General features: G+C 32.9%; 1 protein-coding gene across 4 annotated transcripts in view; it reads right to left on the reverse strand.

Annotated features, from left to right (window-relative positions):
* The window catches only part of EMC2 (ER membrane protein complex subunit 2), a 267,645-nt gene that overhangs the window by 207,761 nt on the left and 33,941 nt on the right, over positions 1-25,943 (reverse strand). For 2 of the 4 annotated variants that reach the window (XR_006706299.1, XR_006706298.1), the window contains exons 8-11: positions 25,851-25,932; positions 24,935-25,045; positions 22,726-22,830; positions 13,270-13,357 (exon numbers count right to left, since the gene is read on the reverse strand). Coding sequence is in view for 2 of the 4 variants with exons in the window: in XM_045453895.1 (XP_045309851.1) it covers positions 13,271-13,357; positions 22,726-22,830; positions 24,935-25,045; positions 25,851-25,932 (385 nt within the window). In the remaining 2 variants the exon portion in view is untranslated. Of the gene's footprint in view, positions 1-9,626; positions 9,799-10,795; positions 11,028-13,269; positions 13,358-22,725; positions 22,831-24,934; positions 25,046-25,850; positions 25,933-25,943 lie in introns of those variants that run through there. The other 2 variants (XM_045453895.1, XM_045453894.1) reach the window with 2 other exon arrangements.

Genomic DNA, 25,943 nt, shown 5'->3' on the forward strand with positions numbered 1-25,943 from the left:
AGAGACTTAAATACAGAAAACAAACTGAGGGTGGACGGGGTTGGGAGAGAGGGGAAAATGGGTGACAGGCACTTGTTGGGATGAGCACTGGGTGTTGTATGCAAGCCAATTTGACAACAAATTGTATTCATTTAAAAAAAACGTTCACTCATTAAAAAAAAAAAAGGACCATACATCATTCTCAAGTGGGATTTATCCCGAAAATACAAAGATGGTTAAATGCAAATCAATCAATATAATAAACCAGATTAGTGTAATATAGGATAAAAATTACATGATCATCTTAATAGGCACATAAAAAAGCAATGAACAATTCAAAATTCTTTCATGATGAAAACTGTCAACAATCCAGGTAAAGAAGGAAATATGTCACACAATAAAGGCCATATTTGACAAACACATAGCTAACATCACACTCAGTAATGAAAGACTGAAAATTTTCCCACTAAAATCAGAAACAAGACAAGGGTGCCCACTCTTTCCACTCCTATTAAACATAGTGCTCTAAGTCCTAGCTAGAGCAATAGACAATAAAAAAATAAATAAAATAAAAGGTATCCAAGTCAAAATGGAGTAAGTAAAATTACCTTTTTTTGCTGACGATACAATCTTATATTTAGAAAAATTTTAAAGACTCCACCAAAAAAACTGATTGAACTAATAAATTAATTCAACCAAGTTTTAGCACACAAAATCAACATATAAAAATCAGTTGCATTTCTATGCACTAACAATGAACTACTGGAAAAAGAAACAAAGAAAACAATCTTCTTTAAACTAGCACCAAAAATGATAAAATATTTAGGAATAATCAAGGAAGTGAGGGATCTATATACCAAAAATTATAAGACAATGATGAAAAAAACTGAAAATGAAAGTAAATGGGAGATAGTCCATGTTCCCATATCAGAAGAGTTAATATTATTAAAATGTCTATACTACCCCAAATGATCTATAGATTCAATGTAATCTCTACCAAAATTCCAATGGAATTTTTCACAGAAACAAAAAAGTTCTAAAATTCATATGGAAACACAAAAGGCCCTGATTAGCCAAAGCAATCTTGAGAAACAACAAAGCTAGAGGCATCACACTTCCTGATTTCAAACTATATTACAAGGCTATAGTAATCAAAATAATATGGGACTGGCATAAAAACAGACTAATAAATCAGAAAGACCAATAAATCAGAATAGAAAGCCCAGAAACAAATCCACATATATGGTCAACTAATATTTGACAAGAAACCAAGAATACTCAATGGGGAAGATAGTGTCTTCAAATAAATAGGACTCAGAAAACTGCAAAAGAAGGAAATTGGACTCATATATTATACCCCTCACAAAAAATAACTTGAAATGGATTAATGCTTTACACATAAGATCTAAAACCATTAAACTCCTAGAAAAAAAATAGGGAAAACTCTTCTTGGCATCAGTGTTGGCAATGATTTTCTGGATATGACACCAAAGGGACAAGTAACACAAGCAAAAAATCAACAATGAGACTACATCAAACTAATAAGCTTCTGCACAGCAAAACAACAAAATAAAAAGGCAACCTAAGAGATGGGAGAATGTATTTGCAAACCATACATGATAAGGGGTTAATATCCAAATTACACAAGGAACTCATACAACTCAATAGCAAAAAAATACAATTTAAAAAATGGGCAAAGAATCTGAATTTTTCTAAAGAAGACATATAAATGGCCACCAAGTACATGAAAAGGTGCTCGGTATCACTAATCATCAAGGAAATGCAAATCAAAACCACAATGAGATACCACTTCACCTGGCAGAAATGCTATCATCAAAATACTAGAAATGATAAATGCTGGAGATGATGTGGCAAAACAGGAACCTGGTGCACTATTAGTGGAAATGTAAATTGGTACAGCCACTATGGAAAACAATACAGAGGTTTCTTCTTTTTTTTTATGTTTTTTAATGTTTATTTATTTTAGAGAGAGAGACAGAGCACGAGCCGGGGAGGGGCAGAGAGAGAGACAGACAGAAAAACAGAATCCGAAGTAGGTTCCAGGCTCTGAGCTGTCAGCACAGACCCCAACATGGGGCTCGGGTCCACGAGCTGTGAGATCATGACCTGAGTCCAAGTCAGATGCTTAACCGACTGGGCCACCCAGGCACCCCTAGAGGTTTCTTTAAAATAGAACTACCATATGATCCAGCAATCCCACTTCTGGGTATATATCCAAAGGAAATGAAATTACTATCTTGAAGAGATATCTGCACTCCCATATTCAGTGCAACATTATTCATAATAGCCAAGACATGGAAAGAACCTAAGTGTCCACCGATGGATGAATGGATAAAGAAAATGTGGTGTGTATATAGAATTTGGCTATAAATAAGGAGCAGATCCTGCCTTTTGTGACAATATAGATGGATCATAAGGGTACTATGCTAACTGAAATAAGTCAGAGAAAGACAAATGCTGTATGATCTCACTTATATGTGGAATGTAAAAATGTCAAACTCACAGAAACAGAGAGTATATTGATAATTACCAGGGCTGGAGGTTGGGGGAAAAGGGGAGATATTGGTCAAAGGGCACAAACTTTCAATTCTAAGATGAATAAGTTCTAAGGATCTCACATATGGCATGGTTATTCTAGTTAACAATATGTATTGTATACTTGAAAGTTGCTAAATAAATCTTTTCTTCATAACAACAACAAAATGGTAATGACATGAGGTGAAAGATGTGGTAATTAACCTTATTATGGTAAGCATTTTGCAATATATACATGTTTTTCAAATCACTACATTGTACACCTTAAACTTACACAATGTTATGTCACTTAATTTCAATAAAGCTGTAGAAAAAAGAAAAAGTAATGCTTTTTAACATTGCCTAGTTGAAGAGACCTATAGACCTCAACATCTTACACAGTGTTTTATCAGTATAGATATTGAGGTCTATAAATAAATTTTAAAACTTATTTTTATATGCTTCATGTCCCACCTGAAAAATTTAAGGGGCCAAATAAAAGGCTTTTTTCATTTATATTTTATTAGCATTTGAAAAACTTTACCTACTTGTATGTTCAGACCTGTAGCATCAAAGCTTACTCAATGGCTAGGTCTTCTACAATTGTATTTAAAAATTTATTGAACACACCAAGATTAATGGTTACTGTTTGTGTGTGTGTATAACTCATTATTTCTAATATCTCTCCAACATTTCCATAATTGTTTTAGTTGGTATTAACATCTCAGAATCAGCCTTAATGTCAGTATGAGTTCAGGTTTTAAAAACTGTACTTCCTGAACTTGATTTGTTATCCAGTTCAAGATGGCTAATTAGGTAAATTGCTTAATTTGGAACTATTAACAAAAACGTTAAGAAAGTTGCATTTAAAAATGAAGGAGATGAAAAAATCCACAATTATAATATCTAGTTTGATTTTGATTAAAACATCCCTACTTTCTGGGGTTTAAAATAACATTAAATCACCCCTACAGTTTTTATACTTTAAGAATTATAAAATTTACTCTAGGTGGCGTACTTCTATCAGCTTCTAGGAGGAAAAACAATTTATACAGTAATTGAAAAGCAAGCTGTTTCATTTCTGACCAATGATTGTTAAGAATATGAATTCCAAAATTAGCTCACGAACATTTGAGATCTGTTAATAGAAAATTAAGTGCAAATTTAAAGTTATTAAGCTAAATTAGGATATAATTATTAACACAAAATACACCATTATGATTCTCATTAGACTAGTAAATACTTCTTTGTGGGAAAATCTTTATTTAGAGAAATCTCATCATATATACCATGCTATTTGAAGTTCTTTGTAGCAAGACAATTTGTATAGCCTTTCTTCGATGATTTATTATTTTAATATTTTATTTTCAGACAGAGAGAGAGTATGAAGGGAGGAGGGACAGAGAGAGAAACACAGAATCCAAAGCAAGCTCCAGGCTCTGAGCTGTCAGCACAGAGCCCAATGCGGGGTTCAAACCCACGAACTGCAAGATCATGACCTGAGCTGAAATCAAATGCTCAACCGACTGAGCCACCCAGGTGCCCCTGCTTTTCTTCAGTGATTTTTATCTGAAAACTTCCAACTTTGATTCCCTTCACAAGAATTATGGTCATTTATCCCAGTATTTTTGCTGTTCAGATTGGAAGTGGGGGGTTACACTGGGGAATTAGCAACCAATGGACTGTGTTGTCTCTGGTTCTCTCTGGCATACTAAGTATGACACATAAAACATACAGTGAAATTGGATCCAGAATCAGTTGTCATTAGAGTCCAATTCTTGAACCTAGTGGCTATAGTTACCAATCTGGAGAGCTTCAAACTGATTTCAAATTGATATGTTATGGTACACATTGTTACCTAGATTTTTAAAGAACATACTTTTTGAAAAATCTTAACTTCTTTGGTCATTCATCTGATACAATCACATATTCAAGTAATTGTTACCCATGTTTTCACGTAATAGTTGCCTGTAAAAGAACTGAACTCACACAAGATTTCTTAGTAGGTTCCCTTTCAAGTTAGTTAAGCATAAGCTCAGATTTCTTCAAAGTTAGTGTCCATTCTCTACTTGGAAAAGTTCAGTATTGCACTTCTGCAAGTAGATGTTTCCCTATCAGTAACTTATTTGCCAAATTACTGTTTCCAAGTTGTTTTGATGGCAACAGTTTGTTGAGGTAGAGGAAATCTTCCAGGACCTAAAGACCTGAAAATGAGTTGTGTTATTATGCTTGTTTTCTTATACAGTAGACATGCAATTGACCCAATTGGAATTCACTCATTTGTGGCTGAAATGGTTTGCTGTGATACGGTTCTAATTTAACTTTTTTAAGCATCAAAGTCTAATTATTAATCAGATTTTCATATTAAGAGACAATGAATGCAGAAAAGAGAACTTAGTATTATTCTTGCTTTCTACTATGATCACTATAATACAAGGTCATGGTCTACACACCCATTATGGTTATTATAATTGAGTGCAAAAAGAAATATAAATATACATATATACAGAGAAAGAAAGAGGCGTATATATGAACATCTGTGTGTGTAGATACATAGAATTTCTTTTTAAAGAACACTGACCCACTTCTATCACCTTTCTCTCAAAAAAATGTTTTTAAGCTATTGAATACAACTAATATAAATCAAACAAATAATAGCAGTATTTCTACAAATATACTAATTTTAAAATTACAAAAAGAAAAATATTCCATTCAATATGTAAAACAAACACGTATACCTCAGTTCTTTGTTATGACAGGGAAAATAGGGTAGCAAAAAAATGAAACGGGAAAAAGCAGGGAGGGCGGTGGGAAGCAGAAGAGAGGATAACACTAAGAGCACTATACACAAATATAATGAAAGAAACAAAGAAAATAATACAAATCTCCACAGAACCACTTGCTTCTTCCAGTCTTCCAAATAACGGAGTCAACTGTAGAAAAATGGTTTTCAACTATTAGTGGGCTTCAGGAATACCTGATGGGTGTGTTAAAACACAAATTGCTGCACTGTATCTTGAGTTTCTCATTTACTAGACAATTTGCATTTCTAACAAGTTCAAAACTGACCATACTTTAAGAACCATTAACTAAAATCTCAAAAGCCTATTTATCACTCCTGGTCATTTGCAATATCCTTACTTACAGTTGGAGAATTTCTATAGCTTGCTGAAAATGGCTCCAGTTTATATTGCTAAGCATTGTTTTATTCCATTACTTATATGGTGTGTGTGTGTATACACACACACACACACACACACACACACATAAAATCTCATTGGCAGCCTTATAATATTGTTTGTATGATATGCGATTAGAGTTTTGAGGTGACTTCCTGATTATAATTTATTTTACCAGAAAACAAAGTGAAGCCAAACTACTTCTGGAAGCACAATTTGTTAAATAAATTGTATCATGATGTACACAGTATTTTTCTTTTGAATTAAAAGAAATATGTACTATGTGCAGGTTATCATGCTAGAACCTGGAATGAAGAGTGAACAAAAATAGACATGGTCTCTGACCTCCTGTAATTAAAGAATCTACTAAGGGAGACAATTATCCGAAAATATAATTAAGGTGAGTAATGCTCCAAATGAAAGATATATGATAAAATAAAAGTATACAACAAACTGTTTTTCCAGAGTAGCTAAACATTTGACATTTCCAAGTTGCTCCACATTTAATCATCAGTACATAAAATTATGTTTTTAGCCATTTTAATAAGTGCTAGTGGTATGTCATTATAGCTTCAATTTGCACTTCCCTATTAACAGCAAATGATGTTGAACATCTTTTCATATGCATATTTGCCATGCCCACAGCCTCTTTAAGTGTCTGTTCTTTTGCCCATTTTTTTTTTTTTACTATTGAATTCTGAAGTTCTTTATATATTCTGAACAAATGTTATTAACTGAATAGATGATTGCAAGTGTTTTCTGTCTATGGCTTGCCTTTTCATCTTAACAGGGTAGTTTTCAGAACAAGTTTTTATTTTTGACAAAGTTCAATTTATTAATTACATATATATGTATACATACATATACATACATACATATATATATGTATATTATATATATATATTGCATCTTGGCTGTCACTTGAAGAATTTTGGCCTAACCTGCAGTCAAAGCAATTTCTTCCTGTTTTTTTTTTTTTTCCTAAAATCTTTGTATTTTTACCTGTTACATCTAGATCCATAACCCATTTTGGGTTAATTTTTTTATAAGGTGGGAGGTCTAGGTTGAGGGCCTTTTTTGCTACGACTGACTAATTTTTTTCAACATTATTTGTTGAATATTCAATTGTCCCAGACCAATTCCTCCATTGAATTGCTTATATACCTCTCTCAAAAATTAGTTTGCCATATTGGTGTGGGTCTATTCTGGACTCTATTCTGTTCCACTGCTCTATCACTCTGACAAAACCACACAGCAATTATGTAACAATAACACACTATTTTTTATATAATTTATTTGAGAGAGAGAACACACAGGAGTGTGAGCAGGGGGAGGAGCAGAGAAAGAGGAAGAGAAAGAATCCCAAGCAGGGTCCACACTGTCAATCCAGAGCCCAACACAGGGCTCAAACCCATGAACCATGAGATTATGACCTAAGCCAAAATCAAGAGTCAGATGCTTAACAGACTGAGCTACCCAGGTGCCCTAATACCACACTATTTTGATTACTCTAGCTACATATGTCAATATCTGGTAGTCTGAATCCTCCAACTTTATTTTCATTTGCAAAGTTTAGACTATTCTAGTTCCTTTGCTTTTTTCATATAAATTTTATAATGTACTATCTACAAAGAATCTGTCTGGGAGTTTGATAGAAATTGTACTAAACAAACAAAAAAAGGAACTGTACTAAACCTATAGACCATTTGGTGGACAATTAACATCTTTACTGTCTTCCAATCCATGAATATGGTATGTCTCTCCATTTATTTAGGTCTCCTTTGATTTCTTTCATTAGCATTTGTAGTTCTCAGCAAACATATCCTGTGTTCATTTTTAAAACTTGTACTTAATATTTTTGAGCAATTGTAAATAATACTGTGTTTACTGCTAACATACAGAAATATAATCGATTTCTGTTGACCTTGTATTCTATGATCTTGTAAAACTCAATTAGTTTCAGGATGTTTTTGGTGATTTCCTCGCATTTTCTATGTAGACCATCAGATTACCTGTAAATACAGACAGCTTTACTTCTTCCTTCCCAATCTGTATGCCTTTTATTCACTTTTCTTATTCTACTGCACCAGCAAAGATACCAAGTACTACGTCAAAGAGAAGTGATGAGAGTACACATCCTTGCCTCATTCCCAATCTTAGGAAAATGGCATTTATTCTTTCACCAAGTATAATGCTAGATGTAGGGCTTTAGATGTTTGTTTTTTTTTTTTTATCAGATTGAGAAAGTTTCCTTCCATTGCTGAACTTTTTTTCATCATAAATGGGTGAATTTGGAAAAAATTTTTTTTTATAACAACTGATATGATCATGTAGTTTTCCTTATTTTCTTCTTTATACAATGGATTACACTGACTAAATTTCAAATATTGAAGCAGGCTTGCATATCTGGAATAAATTCCACTTGGTTGTGGAAACAATTCAGATGTCTTTCCACAGTGAATGGGTTACCAGGCGGGGATAAAACCATACAATAGAATACTATTTAGCAATAAAAAGGAACAAACTATTGATACAGCAACAACACTTACAGATCTAAAGGGCAAGATGCTGAGTGTAAAGTCAAAAAACCTGGTCAGACTTCCAAAGGTTACAAGGTGTATGATTCCACTGATATAACATCCTTAAACCTACATTACAGTGCCAAAAAAAAAAAGATCAGTGGATGCCAGTCATTAGGGTTAGATGAAGGTATAACTATTAAGGAGCAGCAAGAGACTTTCTTTGTGATGTTAAGTTCCATATCCTTTGTGTGGTAATAATAACATGATTCACAAATATAACATTTTATAAACAGAAGAAAAAGAGCTTGTAAATATTGTGAAATCCAAATAAGGTCAGTATCTGAGTTAATTGTGTTGCTGCATGCTGCAGGGTCAATTTTCTGGTTTGATAATATACTGCAGTTAAGATAATAGGAAGAAGCTGGTAAATGGGAACTCCCATATATTTTTGTAACTTCTTGTGAGTCAAAGTATTATAAAATAAAACATTATTTAAAAAAAAAAACAGGTAGAAAAAAAAAGAAAAAAAGAGGGACATACCCCCTGAAAGAGGAGTCAAGGAAGGCTTTGTTCTATACAGAGGGAACAAGTATCAAGTGTGTGGAAAAAGAAAGCATTAACAACTCCATGGAATTTAAATGTGGCTAAATTGAGAAATCTAGCTTTCTGACTAGCATTGTAGTTCAGGAGTCAGGTGATGGTGGCAGCAATGAAAACGGAGAAGAACTGACATGAAATGTATAAAGCAGCATAAAATAAATGGAACACGGTTATGGTTTAAAAGACATAAAATATCCATCAGATTGGGTGATACAGAACTAACCTATTTCAAAGGAAATGGTGAGGGGTGGGGAATGTCAGACTGGAGCAATTTAATGAATGGGGTGGCAGGGGGACAGACACAAGTTTAGAAACTGAAGGAATCTGGCTGTAAAAAAAACAAAAACAAAAACAGAAATGGGTTTTGTAGCTAGAGGAGGACTGTGAAAAGGAGGGGAGATATTTTAAAAAGTAACGAAATGGGCATATTTCAGTGTTAACAGGAAGAATCTAGTTGAAATGAAAGACAAGAGATAATAAAGAAAAGAAACAACTTAAGGACAAGTGTGAATAAAAGAGATGATGTGACGTTTTGGGGAGGGCAGGATGCTCTATGGTAGAAGGGAATATGGCAATTCATGAAACTGAGGTAAGGCTGAAGTATTAAAAATGAGGGAGACAGTGGTCGGAAATAGTTCAGAAAAGGGTAGGTCTACTTCTACTGTAAGAGAAAAAGAGGTGAAGGTGGGTACAAGAATGTCTGATATAGGGTATATTTTTATCCAGTGACTTCTCTTTTTCTCTGTGAAAGAGTAAGAAAGCTCTATTAGTTTGCTAGGGGTGCCTTAACAAAGTACACAGAGAACTGATGTCTTAAACAACAGAAATTTATTTTATCATAGTTCTAAAGGCCAGAAGTCCAAGATCAAGGTGTCAGGAGAGTTGGTTTCTTCTGTGAAATCACTCCTTGGCTTGTAGATGGGCATCTTCTCTTTGTCTTCCCACGGTCCTTCCTCTGTGTGTCTGTGATCTAATCTCCTCTTCTAAAGATATCAATCAATACTGGATTACGGCCCACTCATTATGACCTAACTGGCTCTCTCCAAATAAAGTCACATTCAGAGGTACTGGGGGTTAGGGTTAGGACTTCAACATAGGAGTACTGGGGGGACACAATTCAGTCTGCAACAAAAGGTTGCTTTGTCAAGAGTGCAAAGGGAGATAGGATACATCAGAGGTTCAAAGTAAAAGGCTTGAAATAGTTCTAAATAATCTTAAATACTTCTCACAATGTTACATGAAGTAACGGCTTAAATGGTCAATTGAGTTTTAAGTTCAATTTAATTCAAAATGAAATTATGACTTAAAAAAAGAAACTATGACTATTATTCCTCTAAAAAATTGTTTTACAAGTCAGAAAATCTGAATTCTAATACCTGCTCTGTTAATAAGCAATGTTTCTTGGCTATATCTATCTTTTAATTTTGTCACTCTAAAATAGGAAGAATATTTCACAGAAAAGGCATATGAGTACACTAGAAAGAACACTGACTTGGGAACTCCTAACATCCTAGTCCTGCTCTGTCACAGAAGGGCTTAATTTCTCAGAACCTCGCTCAATTCCTCATCTTAAAATGGAGTATAACTAAATCATCTTTCTAGTCCCTTCTAAAATCCTACAGTTCTATGAAATGAAGTAAAATGCAGTTATTTGACAATAAATGTGGCACTGGAAAAAAAAATTCTTTGAAATATTTACCAATAAAAATTATATGCTCCCAGCATACTGAACATTAGTCTTCCAATTCTATCTTTTCTACATCCTCCACTGCTCCCAAGTCAATACTGTCCTATAAAGTTGGCTTAAACAGTGTGTGCTGAACTGCAACAAAATATTACTTCTTTTGTTATATATGCTTCTCTACTTTAAATCATTACATTATGAAACACCATTCCCAGCATGTCTAAAATAAGAGTTTTGCATATTAAAAAAAAAAGCTGAATGATGGATATAGTAGTCAGAAATATGCATGGCAAAAGTAACAGAAAATCCAAACAACATCTAAACAGAGTTTATTTTTCTCATGTAGTAAGTGTAGAGGTTGGCAAGTGTTCATGTTGGTTCAGGTGTTCAACATGCCATCAGGGACCCAGGCTCTCCCTAATCTTTCTACAAAACCATCTTTGAAAGGTAGCTTTCATACTCCTATTTATTGTTTCATGGTTGTAAGATGGCTGTTTTATCTCCAACCATGTTGTTGACACTCATGTCCTGAAGGAAGAGAAAGAGGCGAAAATCCTTACTTCACAAAGCTTTGACTTTTTAATTTGAAAGGAAGCCCTTCTCAACAGGCTTCTGTCCATTTTCTTAGCTTTAAATAGGTCACATGCTCACACTTTAGATATCTACACTTCCACTACTCTGATGGCCATGAGTCACATGCAATTATTTAAATTTAATTTAAATTAAAAATTCAATTTCTCAGTTCTGGCCATATTTCAGGTGCTCAAAGCCACGTACAGCAAGTGGCTACCAAACTGGACAGTAGAAATACAGAATATTTCCTTCACTGCAAAAAATTCTTCCTTGGCATATCACAGACCATAAGAAATGAAACCACTTCTGTTTTAGATCATTCATAAGGTTAAGGTCCTTATCTCCTAGAAGAACAGGGATCTCTGCTCCTACCTGAACAATGTAAGATACTGTTAACAAGGAAAAGGTGGCAGTAAAAGCAGTTGGCAAACATCTGCCACGATGGGATTATCTGTACATTTAAACTGAGGTTTATAAATTATTACACATCAATAATGTATTTCATAAAAAATTCTTGACAAGAAGGTATTAAAATTAGAAAAATAAAGTGAAACTTAGGCTGACAGTTATAAAAGGCACTAACTTACACAAGTATAATTGCTAAAGTAAATACTACTCTAGTGACTAGCAGGAGAGAAAGAAAGGTAATGGAATAATATACGGGCACTACTTTCTTTACAGGAAACACATCTTAAATGGCTGATTATGTTGAAAATGCAGTTACTAAATTTATGGGCAAAAAACACTGTATCTTGTGATAACAAAGATTAGTTGATAAGAATGCCTTTATATGAGGAGAGTTATTTCACATGTGCTCACTTCTTATGAAAGAATAAAATGAAAAAGACTGAAAAATAAAAGAATTAGACCAGATATGGAGAATAATTTACTAACAGAATTTTCAAAAAATTTAAAAAACTGATGTTGACAATAATTTTCTTCCTAAAGACTTCCAAGTTGTCAATTCCTCCATGAACCCCATTTGCCTAAATCTAACAATGACAAGTATGAAAGAGCTTCTGTATACAATTGGTAAACTACGTATTTATATTTATATATGTAATTATACATGTATATGATACATACAAAATGTAACACATATATGTAAAATGCAAGCTACTACTAATAATACATGCCTTGAATGACCAATTGCCTATTTTAAAAACAGGTGTCTGAATAGTGTTTAACTCTCAAAGTTCTTTCTATTCTATTGAAACATGCAAAATATTGTTGAAGCATATGATTGTTTATCATGAAAGGAGAAAAAGGAAAAAATTCTAATTATTACTAAGAAGGTAAAGAAATATCAGAAATAGAAATTTTTCTCCTGAAGACAGTTAAGATTTTCTTAGACACTTTAGATTTTCTTTTCCTGCCACTGAAACCCTTTTAATCCCTATTCTCTATGATCTCTTAATATTCTTTTATGCAATTTATACTTGAAAGTTCAATAAATGTAACTTTCATAAAGGTTAAATTTGAGTATTATAGTATACATGAACCTTAAAGCTTTTTATAGGTAAAAATCTCAATTATGTCCTATGGTAAAACAAAAATTTTACAAAGAGATATGACTGAACTTTGGAGAATGACATATAAAACAAAAATTTACAAAGAGATATGACTGAACTTTGGAGAACAACATATTTTAAGCAATATTTGTGAGAATAACATAGCACATAAAACAAGCCCACCGGAATGCACAGCAAAATCCAACTTGACACTAGAAAGAGAATCAAAATAACGTGCGAGCATTTTCCTTGTCAGCTGTGAATGCTATGTATTTCTTATCACAAATAAAAAGAATTTAACTAGAAACTGAGTTCTAAAACAACATATTCTCTATCTGAGTTTAACAAAAAGAATCTAGAATCTTCATATGCAAGTTTAATAAATCATCATAATTTATTTGTGAGATTTCTACATCAGATTGTGGCTTAAAAGCACTTATATTATGTGTGATATGAAGAGAATGATGTACAATCAATATAAATCTTGTTAAATCTCTCTTCCATGGACTTTCTCCATCTTCCTGCTTAGCAATAAAAGGCATTTTTAGGTTTATATAAACATTCTTTACAATTGCCCTCTTAACAAAAAATCAGTATATAAATAGCACTAGGCATTTAGTAAATAAGTCACAGGCCAGTAAGTTCAATTGTGCAGTTGTGAAATGTAATGTGAAAGAGTTTGAAACCTTAAGACTGAGTGATCTGCAGCGTTTCCAACATGTCTTCGACTGCCTTAAGAGAGTATTTGGTTTCCTTCTTACTTCGACCTGCAAACTAATTTTTAAAAAAATGCAATTAGGCTCAATTTCATGGCAGGTTCAAAATCACAATCTTACCTTCACTTTGCTAATGAGAGTTAACGTTATCTATTTTATCACTAGCGTGAAATCAAATATCTTTTCTCCAATAAAACAAAATTGGGGTTTTATTTTTTGCTTTTATTTCCCTTACCTCAGGAGACAGATCGAGAAAAATGTTGCTATGGCCAATGTCAGAGAAATTACTGCCTATGCTCCCTTCTAGGATTTTTATGATTTCAGGTCTCATATTTAGGTCTTTAATGCATTGAGTTTATTTTTGTGTATGGTGTAAGAAAACGGTCCAATTTCATTCTTTTACATGTAGCTGTCCAGTTTTCCTAGCACCTTTGTTGAAGGGATTACCCTTTATCCACTGCATATTCTTGCCTCTTTCATTGAAGATAAATTCATCATATAATCGTGGGTTTGTTTCTGGGCTTTTCATCCTGTTCCACTGATCTATGTCTCTATTTTTGTGCCAGCACCATATTGTTTTGATTATTATAGCTCTGTAGTATAACTTGAAATCTGGAATTGGGACACCTCTAGCTTTGTTATTCAAGATAGCTATTCAGGGTCTTTTGTGCTTCCATACAAATTTAGGATTATTTGTTCTAGTTCTGTGAAAAATGCTTTTGGTATTTTGATAGGGATTGCATTAAGTCTGCAGATTGCTTTGGGCAGTATGCACATTTTAACAACACTTGTTCTCTAATCCATGAGTATGGAATATCCTTCCATTTGCCTGTGTTGTCTTTAATTTCTTTCATCAATTTGTGAAGTCCAATTTCCTCAAAATTTAGACTTTACAGACATTTTCATTAAGTTTCATCTTAGTTGAAGTGTATTAAGAATTCACTGCAAAATTGACTGATTTAAGTGTTTATGTAGTGTGATAACCTATAAAAACACACATTTCAAAACTAACCTTTTCAGACAAGAAAACTTTTATGAAATAAAAAGCATAATTTATAAGTAAAAAATGTGAACCATTTCTACTTGTCAGCCCTCTAAACAGATATTTACAATTTCAACAAAAGTAAAATGTAAATGTAAAGTAATATCTATTAAATATTTTAAAGTTGCAAGATATCTCTAAAATTATTTAAAATAAGTCACAATCTTTAAAAAAATTTTGGAATTATTAGTTGATTAGATGGTATGTTTCAGCAGCAAAGAGCTGTCAAAACTCTATGCTACATATTAAAATGATGCAAACGTTTTAAAAAATGCATTTCTAGTTTGTGAAGTTGTAATTTACTTTATAAAACCATTGGATTTCATAATGAAAACAAAATACAATGCATTAAAAATAGTATCTTTGCACACTTAAAAGCAAATTCATGGCATATTAAATTCAATATAGTGCACATAATCAGTGAGGGAAACACTGCTGAATACCCCATGCTGATTTCAAAATGAGTTTTCTAACTACACTGACAATTCTCATCATTTATCAGTTTGACTGACTACTACAGATTTACTACAGAAGTTTTCCTTATGGGGTAAGGGAAGGTTTATTATATCTATATTACCCATTCCCCCTGGTTAAAGTATTGATTGACCTCTGCTATTAGCAAAATATAATATTTTCAAATTAACATTCAAGCACTCAATACATTTTCAAATGACTGATCTTCCCTAAAAATACCAATGCTGTCTTAAGCACTTAACACTTGATTTATGATGTGCTCCTTCTCTTTTGTAATTAACTTAATTTGGCAAACTTCTCATGTCCTGTTAAGAAAGATTAAGTGATCGAGTACAGGTAAAATCACAGAAGCAATAGAGTTCAGAAATTGGTAACCTGCTTCTGACCTCACTGGCTGCAGGTTAACATTATGATTCTCCTACTTCCTAAACCATTAGTTTCTGTGGTTGAATCTTGATTTGATAGAGTAAATAAAGGGGATTTCTAGAAGAAATGCCAGGGAAAAAGAAAAGCTCCTCATAAGAATCAAGATTACTTTACCTTTCATATGACATTACTAATTTAAGGAATTCAAATGTTAAGTATACAACTCATAATTACAAAATATGGTAACAGCAACACAACATTTAAAACTCTGCCTTTTCATAATTTCCCATGGTGACTAAAGGATATAGGGTGTGTCATTACTCCTATAATCCAGTTGATAAATTCACTTTCGCAAGGACTTACCAAGAACAGAAAGCCTTTTATTTTACTACTGCCTATCCAAAGTAAACAGGAATGGCCCTAATCAGATACTTGAAGGCCTAATTCTAAGAAAAAGCTTTGATGGGTTGGAGAAAAATAGGATACCACGTAGTAACATTCACTCCAATTTGTTAATTAGCAAAATAGAAATGAAAAATTTCTGTAGAGCTGAAGTCATGACCAGTATTTTAAAATACAGAACTTTTCTTGACTTGTACTCAAACATAATAAGAGTAAATATAAATTTGTGATTTTTTTAATTAGCTAATTTTAAAAATCACTTAAAGATTGTGTGTCAATACTACTGACAACCAGTGCAATTTAGAATAAACCAAACTTATTTGTGTCAGAACAAATAAAAAGAAAGTTGGAAATATAAATCTATCACTTCAAATTTTGCCTGACATGCAATTATTTTGTCTATTCCAGAATTATATGGCAATTTAACTGATTAAGCCGGAATCCTATTTTTCCCTCAAATCATGATTTAATTTTCCATTTCCCAAAAGGATAGTAACAGAATCACCTCTGCAATCATAAATAACATATGGATTGCTAGCACAGACAAATTTAACAGTGTACCAAAGAAGCATTTATCTGGAAAATTATTGTGAGTAGGTTCACATTAAAGTTTTTCATGAGCATTAATCAAACTTGCCTGCCTGTACTGAACATGCTAAACCAATTACCTAATTGAAGAGTAAGTAGTAGCCATATTCTGTTTCATTATTAGGTAGAAAGAAAGAAGGAAAAGCAGTTCTTAAAATCTCATTTTCTCTAATTTATAAATGCCTAGAAAAACATTACAATAAGGAGTATTTATTATATACTCTATACTTGTTTATATGCCGAGACATGAGTCATAAACTTCTCAATTAGATCCCAGAGATTTATCTAATTACTAAAATGTCAATCTCTGAAAGTTATACTTTCCACATTAATCACAAATTCTGCATTTTTGTTTTCATACAGTTAGATTTTGCTTAAATAAACTGTTTTCATAATTCTCTATGATCTTAAAGATAACTCACCAGAAAGCACATTCAAATCATAAAAACTGATTTATCAAATTCAAAAGTCAATAATTTATCCACTATGACAACTGGGATAAATTGGGCTAAACTTTACCTTTACATAATTTGTGGAAAATAATATGGGTGGACAAAGTAATAGGATAAATAAATTGGAACACTGGATGGATAAATCTCAGAAACCTTATACTGAGTGAAACAAGCCAGGCACAAAAGAGTATGTAACCTATGATCTCATTTATATAAAGTTCTAGTACAGGCAAAACCAATTTATAGTGATAAAAATCAAATCAGTGCTTATCTGCAGTGTCAAGTGGGGCTGACTGCAAAGCGGCGGAAGGGACTTTCTCGGGTGATGGAAATCTTGAATGGGGTGCTGGTGGGAAGGGAATATACATTTGTCTAAACTCAACCATACATTTGAAATGTGCGCACATTACTGTGTATAAGTCATACCTTAATAAATCAGATAAAAAGAAAAAGACAAAATAAATGAAAACAGAAGGCGGGGACTATGGGCTTATACAACCGTGTAATAAAATGCCAAATGACCACATAGTTATCTTCCCATTAACAGGTGAAGTATTACATCCCCTGGATCTGGGTTGAGCATGTGACTTGCATTGCAATGGAAAATTAGCAATATATGACATAAATAGAGACTCAAAAAACCCTTGCACACTGGAGTTTGGCTGTTTGCTCCTCATGAAACCCTGAGACGACCACACGAACAAGTCCAAGTTAGTCTGCCAAATGAGAAACACGAGGCCTAGCACTTCCAGCTGACAGACAGCAAGCCAACAGTCAGATAAATTTAAGTGAGGCCATCAACCACTAGCACAGCACAGAAATATAAATAAGCCCAGTCGAGACAAGCAGTATTACTCAACTGAGCCCAAGCTAAACAGCCTACCTATAGAATCATAAGCAAATAAGTTAGTCAAATCACTAAGTTAGCAAAAGGTAATGGATACAAATATTTACAGAATCTGATTCACAGAAAGAACCCAGAACCTCTGCAGAAAAAGCAAAAAATATGCAAGCTTTAAAACCACCAAGAGATTTTATTTAAAGCCTGTTACTAGTATCTAGAGGCAAATAAATTTTGCATGATGGGTATGATTCCTAGTTGAGGAGTATTGGAAGTTGCTATACAGAAATCTGACATGAGGAACTGAGAAATTTGTTATCTTTCCTGCAGTGGTATCTAAAATGATAGAAACTGGCAAAAGTTCTTTTTTCTATCCTTTCCTAGAGAGTCAAGAGAAGGCAAATCATGTCTTTAGTAAAGATCTGTAAAATATCTCTGGGGACTGTGGAGTTTCTGATGCAAAACTCAAATACTGAAGAGTACCAGTGACACTCTTAGAGCTCTTTCCAAAGAACACTGAGACTTTATAAGTCTATAAATAGAATGGAATTAGTGAGGCAAAATTAAAAAAGAAAAAAAAAAAAGAATGGCAGGAAGAGTAAATATTACTAAAGAACAGGGTTTGTTTCTATGAACAATGGCTTAAAATACTGAAATGATAGATTCATGTCCAGTGATGCATCTCATAAGGCAGAGAAAAGCATGCTTGTCTGGTCTTGTATTACTGAAGAGACAGGAAGAAAGGAAAAAAAAAAAAAAAACAAAATAAAACTCTGAACGTAGTTACTATTTAGAGCTAAAGCTCTGAACTGAACTGAAAAGAGACAAAAGTGAGGGTAAGCTATCAACTATTCACTTGAGAAAATAATTAAGAAGACAGTGAAAAACTGTATTTATACCTTCAGATACACTTATACCTGACATTTCTTTATAGAGGAGTATACATACAAAACAGCTGTCATTAATAAGCTATGTCACCTCGGGAAAGGTATTTAATCTTTCCATGCTTTAACTTCTTCATTTGTAGAACAGGCAAAGTACCTAGCTTGTAACAAATTGTCTGTAAATATTTGCTCTTGTAGCTATTATTGTTATTATAATTGCAATGAATACAGCAGGCATCATAAAGAAAATTTGGAGGATGTGATTAGTAAATACAACATAATGAGGATTAGCGTGACTTGGTGAATACTATTTATTAACTCCTTCAATCCTCAGAAAACTTCAATTGTGTCCATTTTGCAGACGAAAAGCTAAGCCCAGTGATAGTATACAACTTATCCAAAGCCACATAAATAACAAATGTCAACGCCAAACTTTGAAAACAACAATATGGATCTAGCATTTGTGTTCTTCTCTTAACTCCTACATGGTACTAGCATCCACAGAATGGGACTCATGACCAAATACAGAGATCGACAGAAACTCTCTGGATATCTACACGAGAGGAAATATACCCTTATTTCACATCATACATAGAGATCAATTCAAAATGGACTGTGGATCTAAATACAAAATGTAGAAGAAAAAAAACCTCTAAAGACACACAAAATTATCTTTATGACTATGAGTAGCAACTGATTTCTTAAACAAAACACAAAAAGCACAAACCACAAAAGAAAATAAACATATTTAACTTCAGAACTTTTATTCATCAAAATCATTTGAGATAGCAAGTAAAGAATTGAAGAAATTTGCTACACATACAACAAACAAAAAGCTCATAATAAGAAAACTGTTTCAAAAAAACAAAATAAAAAGTCATAAATCAATGAAAAAGCTAGACTTCATGAAAGAGGATATCCAAATGGCCAATAAACATATGAAAAAGTGTTCAATCTCACTGGTCATCAGGGAGATGCAAAATGAAACCATGAGATATGACTATACATATACCAGAATGGCTATAATTATAAAAACTGACAGCACCAAGTATTGGCAAGATGTGGAACTATAAGAACTGCCAAACACTGCTGGTGGGACTATAAACAACTAATTTGGAAAACAACTTATGACTCAGTATTTCCACTCAGAGGTATGTACCCACCAGAAGTACATGTATACCAAAAGACTGTGCAGGAATATTCAGTGCAATATTATTCATAATAGCCCTAAACAGAAAATAACCCAAATGCCTATCAATAGCTAACTAAATTGTAACATGTGCATACAATAAACAATACAATGAAAATGAATGAACTACAGACATAAAGAGGGATAATGTCATAAACATAATAGTGAAATAGGCTAGACAAAAATGATTATGTACTATATGATTCCAGAAAGTTCAAAAACAAGCCAAAACAATGGGATTATAAATCAACACTCCTGAGGTTGATAGGAGCAGAAAATAAGAGGATATACTATGAGGGCTCTGGGTGCCCTGGGAAACAAGAAATGTTTCCATTTCCTGACCTGGATACATTTACCTTGTATAATTTGTTGAAATGTACATTTATGACTTGGGTTCTTTTTTCTATGTATGTTATAATAAAAATTGGTTTTAAAAATGTAATCATGCCATGTCAAAAAAAAAAAGCACTCTGAGCAGCTAGTTGTTTCTCAAAAATATCTTAAAAACAAGGATGTAGTTTGCATGCCACCAGTTTTATATTATCAAAGTCTTATCTTTTTTTAAAAAATTTTTTTTTCAACGTTTATTTATTTTTGGGACAGAGAGAGACAGAGCATGAACGGGGGAGGGGCAGAGAGAGAGGGAGACACAGAATTGGAAACAGGCTCCAGGCTCTGAGCCATCAGCCCAGAGCCTTACGCGGGGCTTGAACTCACGGACCGCGAGATCGTGACCTGGCTGAAGTCGGACGCCTAACCGACTGCGCCACCCAGGCACCCCTCAAAGTCTTATCTTTAAATACACACACACACACACACACACACACACACACACACACACACTCAAGGCCTACTACTATGTGTGGAACCCATTATGATCTGTGCTATCTCAAACTAACTGCATTTGAAGAAGCACAGTCTAGCTAGTATTTATAAATATTCTGACTTACAATATGCCAACAGAACTAATAACCTCTATTATATATAATAAAAGTACACAAAAGTAACTTTAAATAATGTGATCATGGGGGCACTGAATTTTTTAATCTCCCCAACCTTCTCCAACCAGGAGTATAAAAACAAAACAAAAAAAAAAAAACAGCACCAAAACCAAAACAATAGGAAACAAGCCCAAAGAGAACACCTTCAAAACAACTACATTACAGGCAATCTTCAAAAAAAAACCCCTATAATATGGTTTTATTATCAACAGTGACAAGACCTACAAAAGATCAAAAGCTGTATGGTAGGAGCATGGTATGTATGTATGATAGGTATGGACAACTTACTACTACTCTACAAGCCACACAAATGAAAAAAGTATGAATTGGCTGAATCCGCAAATGGCCTACAAAACTAGGGCAGTCTCAAAGGCTCCAAATCAAAGATAGGTCTTAAAAGCTGCATGCAAATGTGACATTAAACAAGTCTAACAGTCTACAACCTCGAAATCTCTGAAATACCCAGCAAACATCCTCTTCTAGGAGGGAAAAAACCTCACACTGAAGGATAATCACCAGAAACTAAAACTGAATTGAACAGGGCAGAAACAATAGGGGTAAGAGGGAGAGAAGGTTCAGATAAAGGGGAAGGGTGGGGGTGATGAGGAAGGTAGTGATGCCTACAGGCAACAAATCCCAGAAAGAATGAATGAAACGGAAGAAACCTAACAACAAAATGCAACATTTAAAGCTAAGAGCAACAACTCAAAATTCAAGATCTACAGAGCTCAAGGGCTGAAGCCAGAAAATCTTTCTCAATCAGACCTGGTTCTAAGAAAGACTGCATATACACAGAGGTCATATTTAAGTTCTCTGTAACAAAGAGGAAGCCATAAAAAGATGAGCTGGGAGAGTTATTATATCCTATCTCTGACATTCTCACTCCACAAAAACCTCCTCCTAATAGAAACTAACTGATTTAACAAGAAAGAAAGAAAAAAAAGAAAAGAATACAGACTAACTTCATAAAAAAGCATTACAGAGAAAAAAAAAAGAAAATACCAAAAATGACAGAAAAGGATTTGAAAGAAAATGAATGATACAAAAAGGTGGTGAGAAAGGAAATCCAATAAACTTACATCCTGGAAAAAAAAACTTTAGTAATTAAACAGAAAAATTATTTAACACTATAATTCTAAAAGCAACTCCTCAAATTAAGAGGATTAAATCCACATACTAAATGGGTCTACTGTGCATTTGGGAAAACTGACCCAATAATAATCAATAAAACATACTGTAGTAAAACTACTGGATTTTAATGATAAAGGAAAAATTCCTTTGGACATCCAGACAAAAAATCTAAGTCACTTAGGGAAAGAAAATCAGTATGTATCAGACTTCTTGACAGCAATATTTTATCCTAAAACACAATGAAACAATATTTTTAAGATACTTAAGTAACATAAGCCAAAGGTTGTATAAAAAGCCCAACTATCCTTCAAATATAAAGACTACTGAGAGATAAGTTTATAAACACGCAAGATGTAAAAAGGTATGTTTTCCCATGAACCCTTCCTGGAGAATCTCATAGAGACAGCTTCAGAAAACTAAAAAAAGAGAAGTTTCAGATAAGGTCTGACAAGTAAGCAAAGCACAAAACCTTTGTTATATAATCTGGTTAGTTTACCTTTAGGCTTTTCTTCCTCCCTTTTAATGACTTGAGATACCTCTAATTAATAATACACTCAACTCACATACCCAATCTGCTTCTGAAATACATTATGCAATTTGTTTACCTTTCCTGAATTTTTAGAATTACTTTTTATTTGCCAAATGCCAAACTACTGAAATTTCCAGATGGTAAGGCTAATTATAGGATCAAAATAGTAATGGACTTCTTTTGTAGAACTGTATTTTTTTTTTTTAAGTAGGCTTCACCCCAGCACAGAGCCCAATGTGGGGCTTGAACTCACAAACGTGAGATCAAGACCTGAGCTGAGATCAAGAGTCAGACGCTTAACCAACTGAGCCACCCAGTTGCCCCAGTAAGACTTTTTTTTGAAGAAAGAAAAAGAACAAGTGATCCTACAAGTTAATTCTACACAGTTAAAACACATCTGATTAAGACCCAATGGCATAAAAGTTCAATGACAGACATGTGGCTTTGTAGTCTGCTGAAACAAAAACAAGTAAGAAATACATTAACTGACCTATAATGAATGACAACATAAAATGATCAATACTGACCTGATAAGCTCTGTTTATTTGACTAGCTGCCCAACTAGCATATTTCATGTTGTCCTTTTTTGTTTTTGCACTTGCTTTTGGATTAGAAGCAATATGACTTGCCGACTAAAAACAAAAAAGAAACATCAAAAAATTCCTTTCTTCTAGCCAAGATAATCAAAAAACCATGTAAAGGTCATAATTGCATTGGGATAACAAAGAGTTTTTTAAAACTGTACCAAAACAAGTTTAAAAATAAAAGTAAACTGGAATAGAGTTTTCAAAAATGAAAAAATATTTTTAAATATAGAATAAGGTAACAAAAAAAGAATGAATATCTTACATAATATCTAATTTATTTTATTAGCTGTCTACCACAACTCATAAAGGTAAAATTAAATACTTAAGTACTGTAGAACATCACTTAAATCACTTAAATATGTAGGAAGATTGCTGGTCATTATTATTATGCTATTAAGTTATTATTTCTAGTTATTTATCACAGTATTACTTCAGCTATATCCTATGTCAGAATTATAGAATTATTGAATACTCGTGTAAGAAGGAATCTCAAAAATAATTTAGTCCAACTTCCTACATTAACAGGTGAAAAAAACTTAGGAGTGATGTGACTTGACCAAAGCAAGTTAATGAAAGCCTTACAAATAGAAAGAGATCCTCATTTCCAATCTACTTCTCTTTTCACTACATCCAGAGTTTCCAAACTATGTTCCACAGCACCAGTTAAAATCACTGCAATTTGATCCATCCTAATCTAGGATCCATGAAAGAATATGTACACCCCCAAAATTATATGCTTACTTTTAAGTATTTATATACACGTTTCTTGGGAGAAGATCTTTTATATTATGCTTAAATATGTCTTAATCTTACGAGGCTCTGTCCATGTTATTAAAAACAAATTAAGCCTTTCTTTCATACTTAGCCTGTGTTATAGGCTCTTTCCCTCTATCACCTCCTCTATCAATGAGGAATTTATATGCCAAAATCTTATATTTACACCTTTATGTCTTTCATGTCACCTTTTTTGTATGAATTTCAGCAAACAGAGCAATTAAAAGAAGGCCTCTGGACTCAACTGCTTGAGCAGATATCCAGTTCAATCACTCAGTAGGTCTGTAACTATCCTTCCACAAATTAATTAGATCTCTCTGCATCTTAGTTTCACTTTGTGTGAAACGGTGGTAATAACAGTATCTTCTCAAAAAGGTGATGTGAAGATTTAATGATTTAAATTTTAAAAAGAGCTCAAAAAAATGCTTAGCACATAAAGTGTTATGTGTAAACTATTAATAATCTATTGTTATATATATATATGTTTATTAGTATTTCATTTATTTGGTAAAAAGAGTCACCGTTACTATATTGTATGTCCAAGCCACTACAACTGGCACTGGTAGATCCAAAAAAAATTTCTTGAAATTCCTCTGAATTTCTAATTATATTTTGTCATTCTTTTCCTGAAAATTATTTCATTTATGTTTCTTCCTGCCTCTATCTCTGCAACGAATTCTCTTTCACTAAGCTTTAACAAGACATTCATCCAAAAGTCCATGAAAAGACCAGGATAAATTAAAATTTCAAAGAACTAGCTTATTAAAAAAAAAAAAAAAAAGTTTTCTGATTGTAGAGAGAGGGGCTCATTTTATGTATATTTTAAAGCTCAGCAAATTCTTCCTCTATTTCCCATAGCCCTTGTTAATTGACTTTTCTAAGCTTGTCATCTGGCATACATAAACCATAGAAATATTTAATTACATGCCTCCCACAATTTCCAAGCTCTTCTTCTGTACCATATAAGAAGTTTATATTTGACAATAGAGATTTTATTTTCTAATGTCTGTTACTCCATAATTTAAAAATATGTCATAAAATTTAAGGTAAGAAAAACAAAAATGATGGACATAAACCCAAGAATATCAAAACAATTAAGATATATACAATATGGTTTTGTATCTGTTACTATTTAATAAGGGCAGACTTAAATTCTGATAAAAGATTTTTTAAAATAAAATGTCAAATATCTAGGATATATTAACTTTCAAAAATAAAACTGCCTTACAACCTATTGCTCATATTTAACTAGAGGGGAAAAAATATGCTATCAACAAAACACAAAAAACAAGACAGAAATGAATGGATGGGATAGACTTAATGGGTTTAAATGACAGAATTCAGAAAATAACATTAAACATGCACCTCTACTCACCATGTAAAGCCCAAACAAAGCTCTCATATTTCTGTTGTTCAGTTTCAATGCCTGTGCAAAATACTTTCGTGAAAGTTCGAGGTTTTCAAGTCCACCTTGAGTATATTTAACCTGTTAAAAATTGCAAAGTGCTGAAATCTGTTTATTTTACTACTTTGAAATACAGCATGTTTCATCATACCACAGGCATGAGTAACTGAAACAGATATTCTGTAAACAAATGCAAGATGTTAAAAGAATTCATCTTAAAGTTGTTAAAGTTAATCTAAATTTTAAAACATAACCTCCCCTGAAAAGCCTATTCTATGAACATTAAGATCAGAGTAGTTTTTAAAACAAAATGCGGTCATTAAAAAAGCCAACGTAATTTCTATTTCAACTGCCTTGCAAATGCCTCACAACTTTATATTTTCTATCACTAGCATTCTAAATCTACATGTAAACACTGAGTCATCCTTTTCTAGCCACCTTGACATTTCTTAATAATAAAATCCTTCCAACATAGCATTCAACTGTGTACCATTATTCTTAATAGTGAGATAAATACTTGCTACTTCCAAAACTACTGATCTTAATATGAATTTCCTAGAATATGAAGTTAAAAATCATAATTGTTATAAATGTCTCAGAAGCCATTAAATGGTGACAGCTGTGACATCATCGTTCATAATTAGGAAATAAAATAGTATATAATAAAAAAAATTTCACTGTTTGAAATGCTTTTATTTTTAAAGTCATATTCCTATTACAGTGTTAAAAATTTAAAACTTTTACTCATACAGTTAATTTTCATCGGATGTGTTAAATATTTATATACTTGCCTCATACTAAATAGGACATATTTATAGTTCTAAAATAATACGTAACACCCACAAAAATAAAATCATATACAACTGTTGTTTCTGAAAACACTTACTTCAGCATACTGCTGACAGTATAAGTGGTTGTGTGGATTAGTCATCATTAGCTCTTCTAAGCAAAAGGCTGCCTTAGCATAGCTGAAAAATGA

Source organism: Leopardus geoffroyi, chromosome C3, assembly GCF_018350155.1.
Source record: "Leopardus geoffroyi isolate Oge1 chromosome C3, O.geoffroyi_Oge1_pat1.0, whole genome shotgun sequence".
Classification (NCBI taxonomy): Eukaryota; Metazoa; Chordata; class Mammalia; order Carnivora; family Felidae; genus Leopardus; species Leopardus geoffroyi.